General features: G+C 40.9%; 1 protein-coding gene across 1 annotated transcript; it reads left to right on the top strand.

The window, feature by feature from the left end:
* Positions 1 to 5,744, top strand: LOC118941065. Its single transcript, XM_036951418.1, has 4 exons — positions 1 to 114; positions 1,110 to 1,319; positions 3,431 to 5,206; positions 5,544 to 5,744. The coding sequence occupies exons 2-4, from the start codon at positions 1,206 to 1,208 to the stop codon at positions 5,742 to 5,744; spliced, it is 2,091 nt and encodes a 696-aa protein (XP_036807313.1). The 5' UTR covers positions 1 to 114; positions 1,110 to 1,205.
* Positions 5,745 to 14,990: the final 9,246 nt, after the last annotated feature.

A 14,990-nucleotide genomic window follows, 5' to 3' on the forward strand; every position in this document is an offset into this window, starting at 1 on the left:
GGTTAGCTGTTGCACAGACAAACAGAACAGTGCAAAGAGACTGATTCAACTAACCACTGACAGATTATTCATGTCCTATTTCATTAGCAAGAGAACACGCTGCTTACTTGAGAGGTAGGTTGTAATATAACTTACTGTTTAACTATGTTTCTGAAGAATAACTACTTTTTAAATGACTTGTGTACTAACATGACCCTTTAAGTAGGCCTGACATGCAATCATGGTGACAAGTGAAACTATTGACGAGAGACAGTTTGCTTGAATCAGTTTTTTTTGTGAGAAAATTGTTCATCCTGACAACTGAGATGGCATGTTACAGTTGTTGTAGTCAGCCAGCCTAAAGGCAAATACATTCTATTGATGAAAGAAAACCGCATCTCTGTGTTAATCCCCAACATACATGTAATCAATTATCTCTATAAATATGTAACACAAGGGTAGGTTGTGTAAAAAACAAGTAGGCGAACTTGGCTAACTTGTAGTTGCTAATTTAAAAAAATATTCAGATTTTCTTGACTAAATGGTCATCCATTTCAAATGGTTGAATTGATAGACCTCATTAAATTGAGTTGCACTCAGAGGCACTCAAAGAGAAGACTGGAGTGATTCAAATAGATGAAACTGTACAACAAGTTTGGTCCATGATGGAAATAGTCACTTTCTTCCCCCAAAACCTTTTTGAATGATATTATATAAGTGATTAGTGTGGTTTGTGAGAACCAGGGCCAATATGGAGTGGCGTTACATGAGGGGGTTGAATAAGGCTCAATAGTAAGGTACAGAGAGAGCCTGAAGTTTGATTGTTAAAGTCTATGTTGTGCTTTCTCATCTCCAATGGCAACGCCTTGCATCACAATGAAGATGTCATGAAGGATATTGTGCACATAATGATAGGAACAGCCAAATTGATTCATTTGAACTTGGTCGCTTTTCCAGTAGCCAACTTTTTACTAATAATTCAGATAGGCCTATTGCGTAATCATCTCTGGAATGGGATTGTCACTTGCTTAATTGTAAGTAAAGGGGAAGAAATGTGAGCACATCGTAAAGAGATGTATTATTCTTTGGTTAGCAACACACCACTTACTACAACGTTATGTATTTTCCAGACTTATTGTTAGCTAGGAGGAAGACATGGAGGGTCAACGCTGACACAGAGGAGGGCTGAGTGTCAGTTGAAGGATAGGGAGATCCAGACAGACTACATGATGGAGCTGGGAGCCAGGTTGGTTCTGGTGAGACAGATCCAGAGGGAGCAGGAGAAGGAGATGAAGAGGATTTGGTTTGAGACGAGGAAAATGCCAAGCCTGATTGAGGAGGTAACAAGACCAACTTTGACAAAGTCGACTAGAGTTCTGTTGAACAAAATTGATTAAATCAAATATTTGTCAATATACTGGCAAAATGTGCGATATGCCATTGAACGTAAGCTAACAGTATTTTGTCTGATAACTTTTCTTGTGTTGTATTGTGTATGTCTCTGAGTATTGTTATGTACATAGTCCTCAGTTCTTATGGTTGCCTTGTCTTTAAAAAAAATTAAATAACAAGACCAAGCGATCTCTCATAGACCTTCAAATCAGGATAATGTAGTTGTCTGACCTAGCTACCTTAAGTTGAATGCACTAACGGTAAATTGTTCTGGACAAAAGCGTCTGCTAAATGTCTAAAATGTCAAATGTTGTGCTGGGTGTAGTGCATGTATTTTTACACTTAGTTGACCCGTTAGCTAGAAGACCCAGGGTTGGTACAGACTGGTGCAGAGCATCTGAGAGGACACTAGATATATACAGGGTCTTAGGAAAGTATTCAGACACCTTTACTTATTCCACTGTTGTTACTTTACATCCTCATTCTAAAATGGATTCAATAAAATAAAGATTCTCAGCAATCTACACATAATACCCCACAATTACAATGCGAAAAACTGTGTTACATTTGTATTGAAAATGTATTACATTTAAAAACAGAAATACTTTATTTACATAAGTATACAGACCCTTTGCTATGAGTCTCGAAATTGAGCTCAGGTGCATCCTGTTTCCATTGATCGTCCTTTCGATGTTTCTACAACTTGATTGGACTTGTTGTAAATGAAATTGATATGACATGATTTGGAAAGGCACACACCTGTCTATATAAGGTCCCACAGTGGACAGTGCATGCCAGATCAAATACCAAACCACGAGGTAGAAGGGATTGTCCGTAAAGCTCCGAGACAGGATTGTGTCGAGAAACAGATGTCCGCAGCATTGAAGGTCCCCAAGAACACAGTGACCTCCATCATTCTTAAATAGAAGAAGTTTGGAACCACCAAGACTCTTCCTAGAGCTGGACGCCCGGCAAGCTGAGCATTCGGAGGAGAAGGGTCTTAGTCGGGGAGGTGACCAAGAACCCGATAGTGACTGACAGAGCACAAGAGTTCCTCTGTGGAGATAGGAGAACCTTCCAGAAGGACAACCATCTCTGCAGCACTTCACCAATCAGGCCTTTACGGTAGATTTGCCAGATGGAAGCCACTCCTCAGTAAAAGGCACATGACAGCCCACTTGGAGTTTCCCAAAAGGCACCCATTGACTCTCAGACCATGAGAAACAAGATGCTCTGGTCTGATGAAACAAGATTGAAATCTTTGGCCTGATTGCAAGCGTCACGTCTGGAGGAAATCTGGCACCTACGGCACAGTCAAGCACGGTGGTGGCAGCATCATGCTGTGGGGATGTTTTTCAGCGGCGTGGACTAAGAGACTAGTCAGGATCGAGGCAAAGATGAACGGAGCACAGAGAGATCCTTGAAGAAAACCTGCTCCAGAGCGCTCAGGACCTCAGACTGGGGGCGATGGGTCACCTTACAACAGAACAACGACCCTAAGCACAAGCCAAGACAACGCAGGAGTGACTTTGGGACACGTCTCTGAATGTCCTTGAGTGGCCCAGCCAGAGCCCGGACTTGAACCGGATCGAACATCTATGGACAGACCTGAAAATAGCTGTGCCGCAACTCTCCCCATCCAACCTAACAGAGCTTGAGAGGATCTGCAGAGAAGAATGGGAGAAAGTCCCCAAACACAAGTATGCCGAGTGTGTAGCGTAATACCCAAGAAGATTCTATGCTGTAATCGCTGCCAACGGTGCTTCAACAAAGTACTGAATACGAAAGCATATTCCCATTATTTTATTTTAAATTAATTTGGAACGATTCTGTTCTTGCTTTGTCAATATGGGGTATTTTGTGTAGATTGATGACTGAAAAAATTATTTAATCAATTTTAGAATAAGGCTGAGGTAACAAAATGTGGAAGAAGTGAAAGGGTCTGAATACTTTCCGAAGGCACTGTATATGTGATGTAAAAGTAAATAGAGTTCACTCATAAAGAATGTATGTACTGAATGTGATCACTTTCATCATGTCTGTTTCTTTTCTCCTGCAGAATGTGAGAGATGTGACCAAACGTCCACTCACTGAGTTCATGGCTCCCTGTATTGACTCCCTCCCACCACTGGCTTTCACCAATCGGAGGCCAATACCAACCATGTTGCATCCCCCCTCTCCATTGGTCATACGCACTCAGGATGCACAGCGATTCATTGTATTTTCCTACTTTGTCCCTGCTGAGTGCCCAGTTTCCACAGAGGCCACAGCAGATGTATCTGCTGGTAGAAGAGAGGACTTGTCGACAGATACACATCTTTCCTCAATGCTGCATCGATACCTGCCACACTTCTTTAACAATGACTCCATTCCACCACAGCAGACAGTAGAGGGAACCACTGAGGACTCAGATTCTCCAGTGGCAATATCTAATATCAAGGAAGAGGACAGATTCTATCCTTTCTCCCTCCCACCACTGGCTCAGCGGTTCATTGGCAATTCATTCAAAGTCCCGGAAACCTCCCAGCCTGCTGTTTCAGCCACGGAGTGCCGAGTTGCCACAGTGGACACTGCAGATACAGCCACTGTCAAGAGAGAGAACCGATGGGCAGCTACAATTCTTCCTTCAGTGCTGCCTCCATGCCTGCCACCAGTCGTTGACGATGACTTAATGCCTCCAGAGCACACAGTAGAGGAATCCTATGTGGTCTCATTTGCTACAGAGGCCACTTCAGGCACAGCTACTGTTGATGGAATGGACAGATCAGCAGCTAAATGCCCTGTCCCAATGCTGCCTCCAAGTCTGCCACGTGTCTTTGACGACAAACTGCCAGGGGCGGCAGTAGAGGGAACCAACAAGTGTCCAGTTGCCAGTGAAACAACCAATGATGTGTCCACTCACCTCAAAGAGGACATGGGAGCTGATCAAAGCCCTCCTGACCCTGCAGCACTGCCTCCAAGCTCGCCATGTATCTGTGACTCTGACCACAAACTGACCAAGGAGGAAAAAGAGGATGTACCCGAGTCCTCCCTTGCCACAGAGATCGCTGTAGGCACATCCATTGTCCAGGGAGAGGACCTGGATAAAAGCCCTGCTCCAAGGCTGCCTCCAAGCTTGTCACACGTTTTGGACAATGACCATAAGCAGCCAGAGGAGACGATAGAGGAAGCCACTGAGTGCTCAGTCGCCGCAGAGGCATCAGTTGCTAATAGAGAGGATCCATCAGCAGCCACAGGTCTTCCCTTAGTGCTGCCTTCAAGCCTGCAACTTGTCTTTGACAATGACTACAAACTACCAGAGGAGGCAGTAGAGGGCACCAGCAAGTGTCCAGTTGCCCGTGAAGCAGTCGCTTCCGTGTCCACTGTCCTCCAAGAGGAGTTTTTGGCTGAAAAAAGTCCTCCTGCACCCACAGCACTGTCTCTAAGGCTGCCCTGCACCCACAACATTGACCACAAACAGCCAGAGGAGACCGTTGAGAACACCACAGAGTGCTCAGTTGACATAGAGGAAAGTGCAGTTGCATCCACTGTCAAGAGAGAGGAAATGATGGGTGATAAAAGCCCTGTCCATGCACTTCCTCCAAGCCTGGCATGCATCCATGACAAGGACCACAAGCAGCCAGATCAGAAAGGAAGGGGCACTACTGTGGAGGTGGATATCTGCCCTCACGCTCAACAGCTGGTCTCAGATGCTAACTTAACTCTGGCAACCCGCAATGATGAGCTGCCCAACCCTCTGATCTGCGTAGTCACTAAGATGCCTGTTAGAGTTGGAGCATCCATATGCAGGTCAGAGGATGAGGAACCCAGGCCCTGGACCCTGGAAGAGGCAAAGGTAGGTGTCGAATTTCACCTTACTACTTTACAGGGATGGTGGTCATTTCCATTTCAATTCAATGCGTTGAAGAGAATTGGAATCTTAGAGTCTTTTGATTGGAATTGAAATGGAATTGACCCCAACCCTGCTGCTCTTTGCTCATAGTATAAAACATCACCCCTCACTAGGGTTAGCATTTGTATTACTTTTAGTATGGACCCAGGAACATCTATAGATATTGTAAAATCTAATGGGGTGCCCCATGAGGCCATCATTGTATGTTGATCACTCAGTTGTGTATTGAATGTGCTACATTGGAACAATATTACATCTAGAGTCAATGTCTTCCTGTTAGGATCATTGGATAGGCATTGAAATTGAGAGTGAAGAGAGGAGCGTCACTGAGGAGGTGAGCCCGAGGGAGGGATTGAAGAGTGAGGCGGATTGTGCCCATTCCAAGTGCTCTATTGGGAAGGTTTCAACAGAGAGAGCAGAAACCATCCTGGGAAGAGTGGGCTTTCTGCTCATGAACCAAATGCAGAAAATCCCATTTTGAAGATGGAGGAAAAAGAGAAAAATAAGAAACTGAATAAGAAGTTGAAAGATGAAGAGAAAGAGAGAAAGGAGATAAAACACAAGGAGGAGGAGCAAAAAGAGGGAGAAGAAAGAGATGAAGAGAGAGAGAGAAAGAGCAGAAGAAAGTCATGAAGGCTGAGAAGAAGAGGGAGAAGTTAGAACAGAAAAAGAGAGAGAAGGAAAGAAAAGAGAAGGAAAAGGCAGAGAAAAAGAGGTTAGAGGGGCTGATGAAGATACATAATGACATGATGAAAGACAGAATTAAGAAAGAGAAGAAGTGTTCTGAGGAGCTGAAAAAGAGAGAGAAAGCTCAAGCTGCATTCTTGGAGATGGAGAGAAAGATTCAAGAAAAGGAGGAGAAGAAGAGAGAAAAGATGAGGAGAGAGGAGAGGAAGAGACTGGAGGAGAAGAAAAAGAGGGAACCAGCTGGAGGTGGAACTGAGACGGTGATAGAAGAGCAGGGAAGGGATGAAAGCTTGAAGATGGATGAGTAGACTGGGTAATAGAGAGTAGGGAGGGAGGGATATGGTATTTTGCATGCAATGAAAGAATGAAGCATTTAAAAATAAAATAAAAAATGTTTACTCTGTTTGATTTTTGTTAAGGCATACTGTACAACACTGTATAAACACAAAATGTTGACTTTTCACACATCTGGGGAGTGTTTAATGATGAGGAGTTGAGGAAGAACAGGGGGGGAGTTGGAGGGTGGAGAGGAATATGATACAGAGGAATTTGATAGAAGGAATATGATATTTTATTTTATTTCACTATTTCACTATTCACTCAGTTCAGAACAAATTCTTATTTACAATGACGGCCTACCAAAAGGCCTCCTGCGGGGATGGGGTCTGGGATTAAAAATAAATAAATAAACTTAAAACATAGGACAAAACACACATCACGACAAGTGAGACAACACAACACTTTAACCTCTTTCAGCTAGGGGCACTATTTTTATGTTTGGAAAAGAACGTTCCCAAAGTAAACGGCCTATTTCTCAGGCCCATATGCTAGAATATGTATATAATTGACAGATTAGGATAGAAAACACTCTAAAGTTTCCAAACTGTCAAAATATTGTCTGTGAGTATAACAGAACTGATATTGCAAGCGAAAACCTGAGGAAAATAAAACCAGGAAGAGGCCTCTATTTTGAAAGCTATATGTCCATAGCCTGCCTTCGCTCCATTAAAGGGATATCAACCAGATTCCCTTTCCTATCGCTTCCTCAAGGTGTCAACAGTCTTTAGACATAGTTTCAGGCTTTTATTTTGAAAAATGAGCGAGCAAGATAACATCGCGTAGTGGATAGCTGGGTGTTCGCATGAGTTTTGCTTGCGCAACAGAGTGGTGCAGCCATTGACTCTCCCTCTCCTACTGAAAAAGAGACGGTTGATATATTATCGATTATATACTTTAAAATCAACCTGAGGATTGATTATAAAAACGTTTGACATGTTTCTGTGGACATTACGGATACTATTTGGAATTTGTCTGCGTTGTTGTGACCGCTCGAGCCTGTGGATTTCTGAACACAACGCGCCAAACAAACTGAGGTATTTTGGATATAAAAATAATCTTTATGGAACAAAAGGAACATTTATTGTGTAACTGGGAGTCTCGTGAGTGAAAACATCCGAAGATCAAAGGTAAGCAATTAATTTTATTGCTTTTCTCATTTTCGTGACCAAGCTACTTTGATGCTAGGTGTCCATAATGTTTTGTCTAGTGATCGATAAACTTACACAAACGCTTGGATTGCTTTCGCTGTAAAGCATATTTTCAAAATCTGACACAACAGACGGATTAACAAAAAGCTAAGCTGTGTTTTGCTATATTAAGATTTCATGAATATAAATATTTATAGTAATATTATTTGAATGTGGCGCTCTGCAATTCAGCGGTTGTTGATGAAAATATCCTAACGTTAACGGAATGGGTAGCGTCAATTAGTTTTTAACAAGGTAGGCCAGTTGAGAACCAGTTCTCACTTACAACTGCAACCTGACCAAGATAAAACAAATCAGTGCGACAAAAACAACACAGAGTTGCACATGGGTTAAACAAACGTACAGTTAATAGCATAATAGTAAAAATCTATGTTCAGAGTGTGCAAACGTAATAATATTAATGAGGTAAGGCAAAAAAAATAGGCCATAGAGGCGAAATAACTACAAATTATCATTAATACTGGAGTGATAGATGTGCAGAGTATCATGTGCAAGTAGAGATACTGGGGTACAAAAGAGAAAAATAAATAAATAACCGATTATGATTTTTCAACACCAATACCGATACCAATTATTGGAGACAACAAAAAAGCCGATACCGATTAATCAGCCATTTTTTATTTATTTTTTGAAATAATGACAATTACAACATACTGAATGAACACTTATTTAACTTAATATAATACATCAATAAAATCTATTTAGCCTCAAGTAAATAATGAAACATGTTCAATTTGGTGTAAATAATGCAAAAACAAAGTGTTGGCGAAGAAAGTAAAGTGCAATATGTGCTATGTAAGAAAGCTAAAGTTTCAGTTCCTTGCTCAGAACATATGAAAGCTGGTGGGTTCCTTTTAACATGAGTCTTCAATATTCCCAGGTAAGACGTTTTAGGATGTAGTTATTATAGGAATTATAGGACTATTTCCCTCTATACCATTTGTATTTCATTAACCTTTGACTATTGGATGTTCTTATAGGCACTTTAGTATTGCCAGTGTAACAGTATAGCTTCCATCCCTCTCCTCGCTCCTCCCAGCAAACACGACAACAGCCACCATCAAAGCAGCGTTACCCATGCAGAGCAAGAGGAACAACTACTAGAAGGCTCAGAGCGAGTGACGTTTGAAACGCTATTACCGCGCGCTAACTAGCTAGCCATTTCACTTCGGTTACACCAGCCTCATCTCGGGAGTTGATAGGCTTGAAGTCATAAACAGCGCATGCTTGACGCACAACGAAGAGCTGCTGGCAAAACGCAAAGAAAGCCTGTTTGAATTAATGTTTACGCGCCTGCTTCTGCCTACCACCGCTCAGTCAGATACTTAGATACGTGTATGCTTGTATGCTCAGTCAGATTATATGCAACGCAGGAAACGCTAGATAATATTTAGTAATATCATCAACCATGTGTAGTTAACTAGTGATTATGATTGATTGTCTTTTATAAGATAAGTTTAATGCTAGCTAGCAACTTACCTTGGCTTACTGCATTCGCGTAACAGGCAGTCTCCTTGTGGAGTGCAACGAGAGAGAGGCAGGTCGTTATTGGGTTAACTGTAAGGTTGCAAGATTGAATCCCCCGAGCTGACAAGGTGAAAATCTGGAGTTCTGCCCCTGAACGAGGCAGTTAACCCACCGTTCCTAGCCGTCATTGAAAATAAGAATGTGTTCTTAACTGACTTGCCTAGTTAAATAAAGGTAAATATATATATATATATATTATTTTATAATCGGCGCCCAAAAATACTGATATACTATGATAAAAAAATTACAGACCTCTACATGCTTTGTAAGTAGGAAAACCTGCAAAATAGGCAGCTTATCAAATACTTGTTCTCCCACCTGTATATGAAATATGTACAAATAAACGAGGAAAGCAAATATTTTCACCGGACAAGACAAGAAAACACACCTCCGACTGCTACGCGATCTTGGGACAGTCTCTGCCCAACGAGAGAACTAAGACGACAACATAGCATGGCAGCAACACATGACAACACAGCATGGTAGCAACACAATATGACAATAACATGGTAGCAACACAACATGGCAGCAGCACAACATGGTAGCAGCACAAAAAGGGTACAAACATTGTTGGGCAGGGACAACAGCACAAAGGGCAAGAAGGAAGAGACAACAATACATCACGCAAAGCAGCCATAGAGGAAATATGATAGAAGAATATAATACACAGAATACGATAGAGGGGAATATGATATAGATTATTATAATACAGGGGAATATGATAGAGAGGGAAATGATGGAGAGGAAAAAGATAGCGGGGATATAATACACAGAATATGATAGAGAGGAATATGATGGAGGGGAATATGATAGCGGAGAAAATGATTGAGGGGAATATGATGGAGGGGAATATGATGGAATATGATGGAGCCTACATAAAGCTGTCCCAACAGCAGAGTCCCAACACTTACCACTGCTACACCTGGCTATCAGCTAGAGCCTTGTCTGGCAGCGAAATAGTTCCTTCATCCAGTGAGGAACATGGGCTACTAGCAGCTTACTACACAACATACACTAGTGTTCATTTCTTAGCTACAGTATACATTTCTCCCTGCCTAATTAAATCAATTATGAATCATACAAGACATTTTTGGACTCAACTTGTTGTGCTGTGCTCACTTGAAAGGAAGGTGGTGCAGCGGTCCTTCGTGGGCAAATTTTGTCATCAAACTTTGTAATCAAGGTCTGGCATTCTCTGGATTCATGGTACTTTTAAGACAACTGGGAACTCAACAAAAAAAGCTTGAATCATGATTATGTCAGTGATCTTCAGGTCGTAGCTCTTTAAAGAGCTCTTTTCCTAGCCACCGTGCTTCTACACCTGCATTGCTTGCTGTTTGGGGTTTTAGGCTGGTTTTCTGTACAGCACTTTGAGATATCAGCTGATGTACGAAGGGCTATATAAATACATTTGATTTGATTTGATTTAAAGAGGCCCGAGTTCCAAATTTACAATTCCGAGCTGGATGAAAAATGAAACGTATTTTCCAAGTCGTAGCTCCTTTTTCCCGAGTTACCAGTTGTCTTGAACTTACTAAACTTACTTGATGTCAGCTTTGCACACACTTGGCATTCTCTCAACCATCTTCACCTGGAATGCCTTTTCAACAGTCTTGAAGGAGTTCGCTCATATGCTGAGCACTTGTTGGGCTCTTTCCAAGCAATCTCACTTGGGATGAGGTCGGGTGATTGTGGAGGCTGGATCATCTGATGCAGAACTCCATCACTCTCCTTCTTGTTCAAATATCCCTTACACAGCCTGGAGGTGTGTTGGGTCATTGTCCTGTTGAAAACAAATGATTAGTTCCACTAAGCGCAAACCAGATGGGATGGCGGATCGCTGCAGAATGCTGTGTAGCCATGCTGGTTAAGTGTGCTTGAATTCTAAATAGATCACAGACAGTGTCACCAACAAAGCAACCCCACACCATCACACCTCATCCTCCATGATTCACGCTGTGAACTACATATGCGGAGATCATCCGTTCACCTACTCCGCGTCTCACAAAGATACGGAGGTTGGAACCAAAATCTCAAATTTGGACTGATCTGACCAAAGGACAGATTTCCACCAGTCTAATGTCTATTGCTTGTGTTTCTTGGCCCAAGCAAGTCTCTTTTTATTATTGGTGTCCTTTAGTAGTGATCTCTTTGCAGAATTTTGACCATGAAGGTCTGATTCACGCAGTCTCCTTTGAAAAGTTGATGTTGAGATGTGTCTGTTACTTGAACTTTGTGAAGCATTTATTTGGTCTGCAATTTATGAGGCTGGTAACTCTAATGAACTTTCCTGATTGACTGATCTTCATGTCTTAAGGTAATGATGGACTGTTGTTTCTCTTTGCTTATTGACCTGTTCTTGCCATAATATGGACTTGTTAATTTTCTCCAAATAGGGCAATCTTCTGTAAACAACCCCTACCTTGTCACAACACAATTGATTGATTCAAACGCATTAAGGAAAGAAATTCCACAAATTAACTTTAAACATGGCACACGTGTTAATTAAAATGCATTCCAGATGACTAGCTCATGAAGCTGGTTAAGAGAATGCCAAGAGTGTGCAAAGCTGTCATCCAGGCAAAGGTGGCTACTTTAAAGAATCTCAAATATAAAATGTATTTTGTAGCACTTCTTTGCTTACTACATGATTCCACATGTGTTATTTCATAGTGTTGATGTCTTCCCTATTCTGCCCTCCCAAGCAAAAAGGCAGTAACTGCTCATTTGGTCAAAAATTAGGTAATGTCTTTTTGTTAGATTAAATGCATGCTTAATCATGTGGACAAGTATCCTGCCTCTATTGTATTGTGTTTTGGAGAAAATGGGGTTTACCTTTGTATCATATCATTTTATTCTGTGATGCAATCGAACCTGTATGACACTGACTGACACCTACACACACATACCTTGCTAATCTAGGGATACAACTCCATGGAACAGCATTCCCGGGGGTTAAATGATGGTTGAACTTGCTCTGAAACGCGACATCCAGACAGACACTGGTAAGAACTAGCCAGCTAAGTAGATCTGACATCAAAATGAATTAGCTAGCTAGCAAGCTAAGCTAGCTAGCGAGCATAGACTAACAATGCTACCTGCTCTCATAAGATATCTGCAATTGGTACTAACGTCAATCTATTAGCCATAATGAATTATATTCTGAAAATTTCATCTGATGGTTTCTTTGAATCAGTACACCATACACACGATGTCTGCCAGTGACAGCCACCTAGCTAAAACTGACGCGCCCCTACCAAAACGTCAAAACCGACGTAGCTAGCATTAGCATGAAGCAATAGATTTGTGCTACATTTTCCCATAAGAGACAATCAGCAGTTTATACTAGCTTAATCTATTTGACCTAGAATTAATATAATCCCGATAGTTGTATTCTGACATTCAATGTGTTATTTGAACCCATAACGTTACACCACACACAATCTCTAGCCAGCTGACGGTCAGTTGGACGTGCACCCATACTGAGCTGTCAAAAGCCACCCACACTCGTTTCGGATGAGCGCACACACACAGCATTGCTAGCTCATTAATAATATATATACTCACATGTTCAGGGTTTCTGGTTTCTTTTATATTCCAGTATTGGCGTGACTGTCCTGGTCAGGAAAGTTAAAATCTCAAATTGTATCCATCACCCTTTGTTGGTGGAATATGTAATTAGTACAACAAGCTTTGACATACCAAACGTGTGCTCAATGTGTCTGCTTCAGTGCCATCATTCATGAATGTGCGAAAAAAACTGTTTGCATGATTACACAATTCCCGTGGTCTACATGATTAGTATCTATGCGGAACAAAGTTGCCATGTGAGGGTGTATTAGGACAGTCCAACCACGTCAACACTAGATCTTATTCCTGTCAATGTCCAACCATGCAATTTTTTTGTATTTGTAAGGAAAAATGAAAATGTAAGAGCCTTTTTGGGAGCAGGTATGAAATTAATAGATGAACTGAGTTATGACAGTGAAAATGATTATGATAATGTTTGCACAAGATAAAATCAACATTGATTATATCCTATATTATAGAATAACTGAAAGGATTATGATCATATGTTTGAAAATGTCAGTATTAATTATTATCATCCATGACAGAATAGAATCATTAGGATGCAGGTCCCTGATTATTTGCTCTGTTTATTTCAGTTGAGTTTGAGGGCCACATTCCAACAAAGATTCCTGATCTACCCCCTTTAACTGAAGTCACAGTGTCAACACTACTTGAAGAAATAGAGAACCAGTGGGTGGTCTCTGACAGGTAATCATTTAATGTAATTCAAACAATTTCAGTGCTGCATTTCACATTTATTCCTATAACAAGACATAGGCTATTTGTCAAACAGTATGTAATGTCTCTATGTAAATGCAACTGGTATCTTAGTGGAAGACACACAAAGGATGCAGTTTCAACTTTGTTACACTGTCAGTAATTACACTGCTCTTGAGTCTGATTGGTTAGATCAACTGGAAAGACATGGATAAGAAACATTTCAAACAAGTTTTTAAACAATGGGACCTGTTGGCAGGTCTAAAACTACTGTTCTATAGTCAGCTGATTTTGATTTCCTTAATAATAAATTGAACTACAATGCAAGAATTCAGGGACACCTACTCTTCAATCAAATGTTTCAGGCCTAGATAATTACACACCCAGCACATCTTATTTCTCTGCCAGCATGCGAACCGTGAAGATCCCTCACTGCAACAGCTCTAGTTGTTTTAACCGATCAATGGATCAGGTCACTTGACCAAAATAAGCTGCTTCTTGATTTTAGTGCAACATTTGACCTTGTTGATCATATGGCTAATAGCTGAGGCCATTGAGGAGAGATGTTTTCTTAAACACTCACTGAGGTGTCACAGTCTACAGAATACCTGTTTTACTGTATGTAGTAAGGTAGCCTAAATATTTTATTAATGATGAAGATTTTGATGAGCAACACTGACATTAGCGGAAGGCTAAGGTCAAACAAATAACCTAAGTAAACCTGGATGCTAGTTGTGAAATCTAAAACATATTCAATTTGAAATAGGCAAAACACCTGTACTATGAATGGTCAACAATTTAATAAGAGGTAGAGCATTTTATTTTAATAAAACATTTGGTTACATGGATTCAATGTAAATATTACATATGACTGTGCTCAACAGGTTAAAAAAAAGGGAATTGTTCTAGCATTTGATTACACATGAGAGCTTCTGTGGGTAGTCATAGCAATGGGGCCTTCATTGTGACATCACAAGATTCTGATTCTGGGAGGTTAGCTGTTGCACAGACAAACAGAACAGTGCAAAGAGACTGATTCAACTAACAACTGACAGATTATTCATGTCCTATTTCATTAGCAAGAGAACACGTTGCTTACTTGAGAGGTAGGTTGTAATATAACTTACTGTTTAACTATGTTTCTGAAGAATAACTACTTTTTAAATGACTTGTGTACTAACATGACCCTTTAAGTAGGCCTGACATGCAATCATGGTGACAAGTGAAACTATTGACGAGAGACAGTTTGCTTGAGTCATCCATTTCAAATGGTTGAATTGATAGACCTCATTAAATTGAGTTGCACTCAGAGGCACTCAAAGAGAAGACTGGAGTGATTCAAATAGATGAAACTGTACAACAAGTTTGGTCCATGATGGAAATAGTCACTTTCTTCCCCCAAAACCTTTTTGAATGATATTATATAAGTGATTAGTGTGGTTTGTGAGAACCAGGGCCAATATGGAGTGGCGTTACATGAGGGGTTGAATAAGGCTCAATAGTAAGGTACAGAGAGAGCCTGAAGTTTGATTGTTAAAGTCTATGTTGTGCTTTCTCATCTCCAATGGCAACGCCTTGCATCACAATGAAGATGTCATGAAGGATATTGTGCACATAATGATAGGAACAGCCAAAATTGATTCATTTGTAACTTGGTCGCTTTTCCAGTAGCCAACTTT

The sequence above is a fragment of the Oncorhynchus mykiss genome, chromosome 18 (genome assembly GCF_013265735.2).
Source record: "Oncorhynchus mykiss isolate Arlee chromosome 18, USDA_OmykA_1.1, whole genome shotgun sequence".
Taxonomy (NCBI): Eukaryota; Metazoa; Chordata; class Actinopteri; order Salmoniformes; family Salmonidae; genus Oncorhynchus; species Oncorhynchus mykiss.

Bases quoted from the DNA above. Each gene is read 5' to 3' on its own strand.
- LOC118941065 (XM_036951418.1), top strand. From the start codon at position 1,206: ATGATGGAGCTGGGAGCCAGGTTGGTTCTGGTGAGACAGATCCAGAGG. The intron at 1,320-3,430 runs GTAACAAGACCA...TTTCTCCTGCAG, and splicing joins TGCCAAGCCTGATTGAGGAG to AATGTGAGAGATGTGACCAA. The intron at 5,207-5,543 runs GTAGGTGTCGAA...TCTTCCTGTTAG, and splicing joins GGACCCTGGAAGAGGCAAAG to GATCATTGGATAGGCATTGA.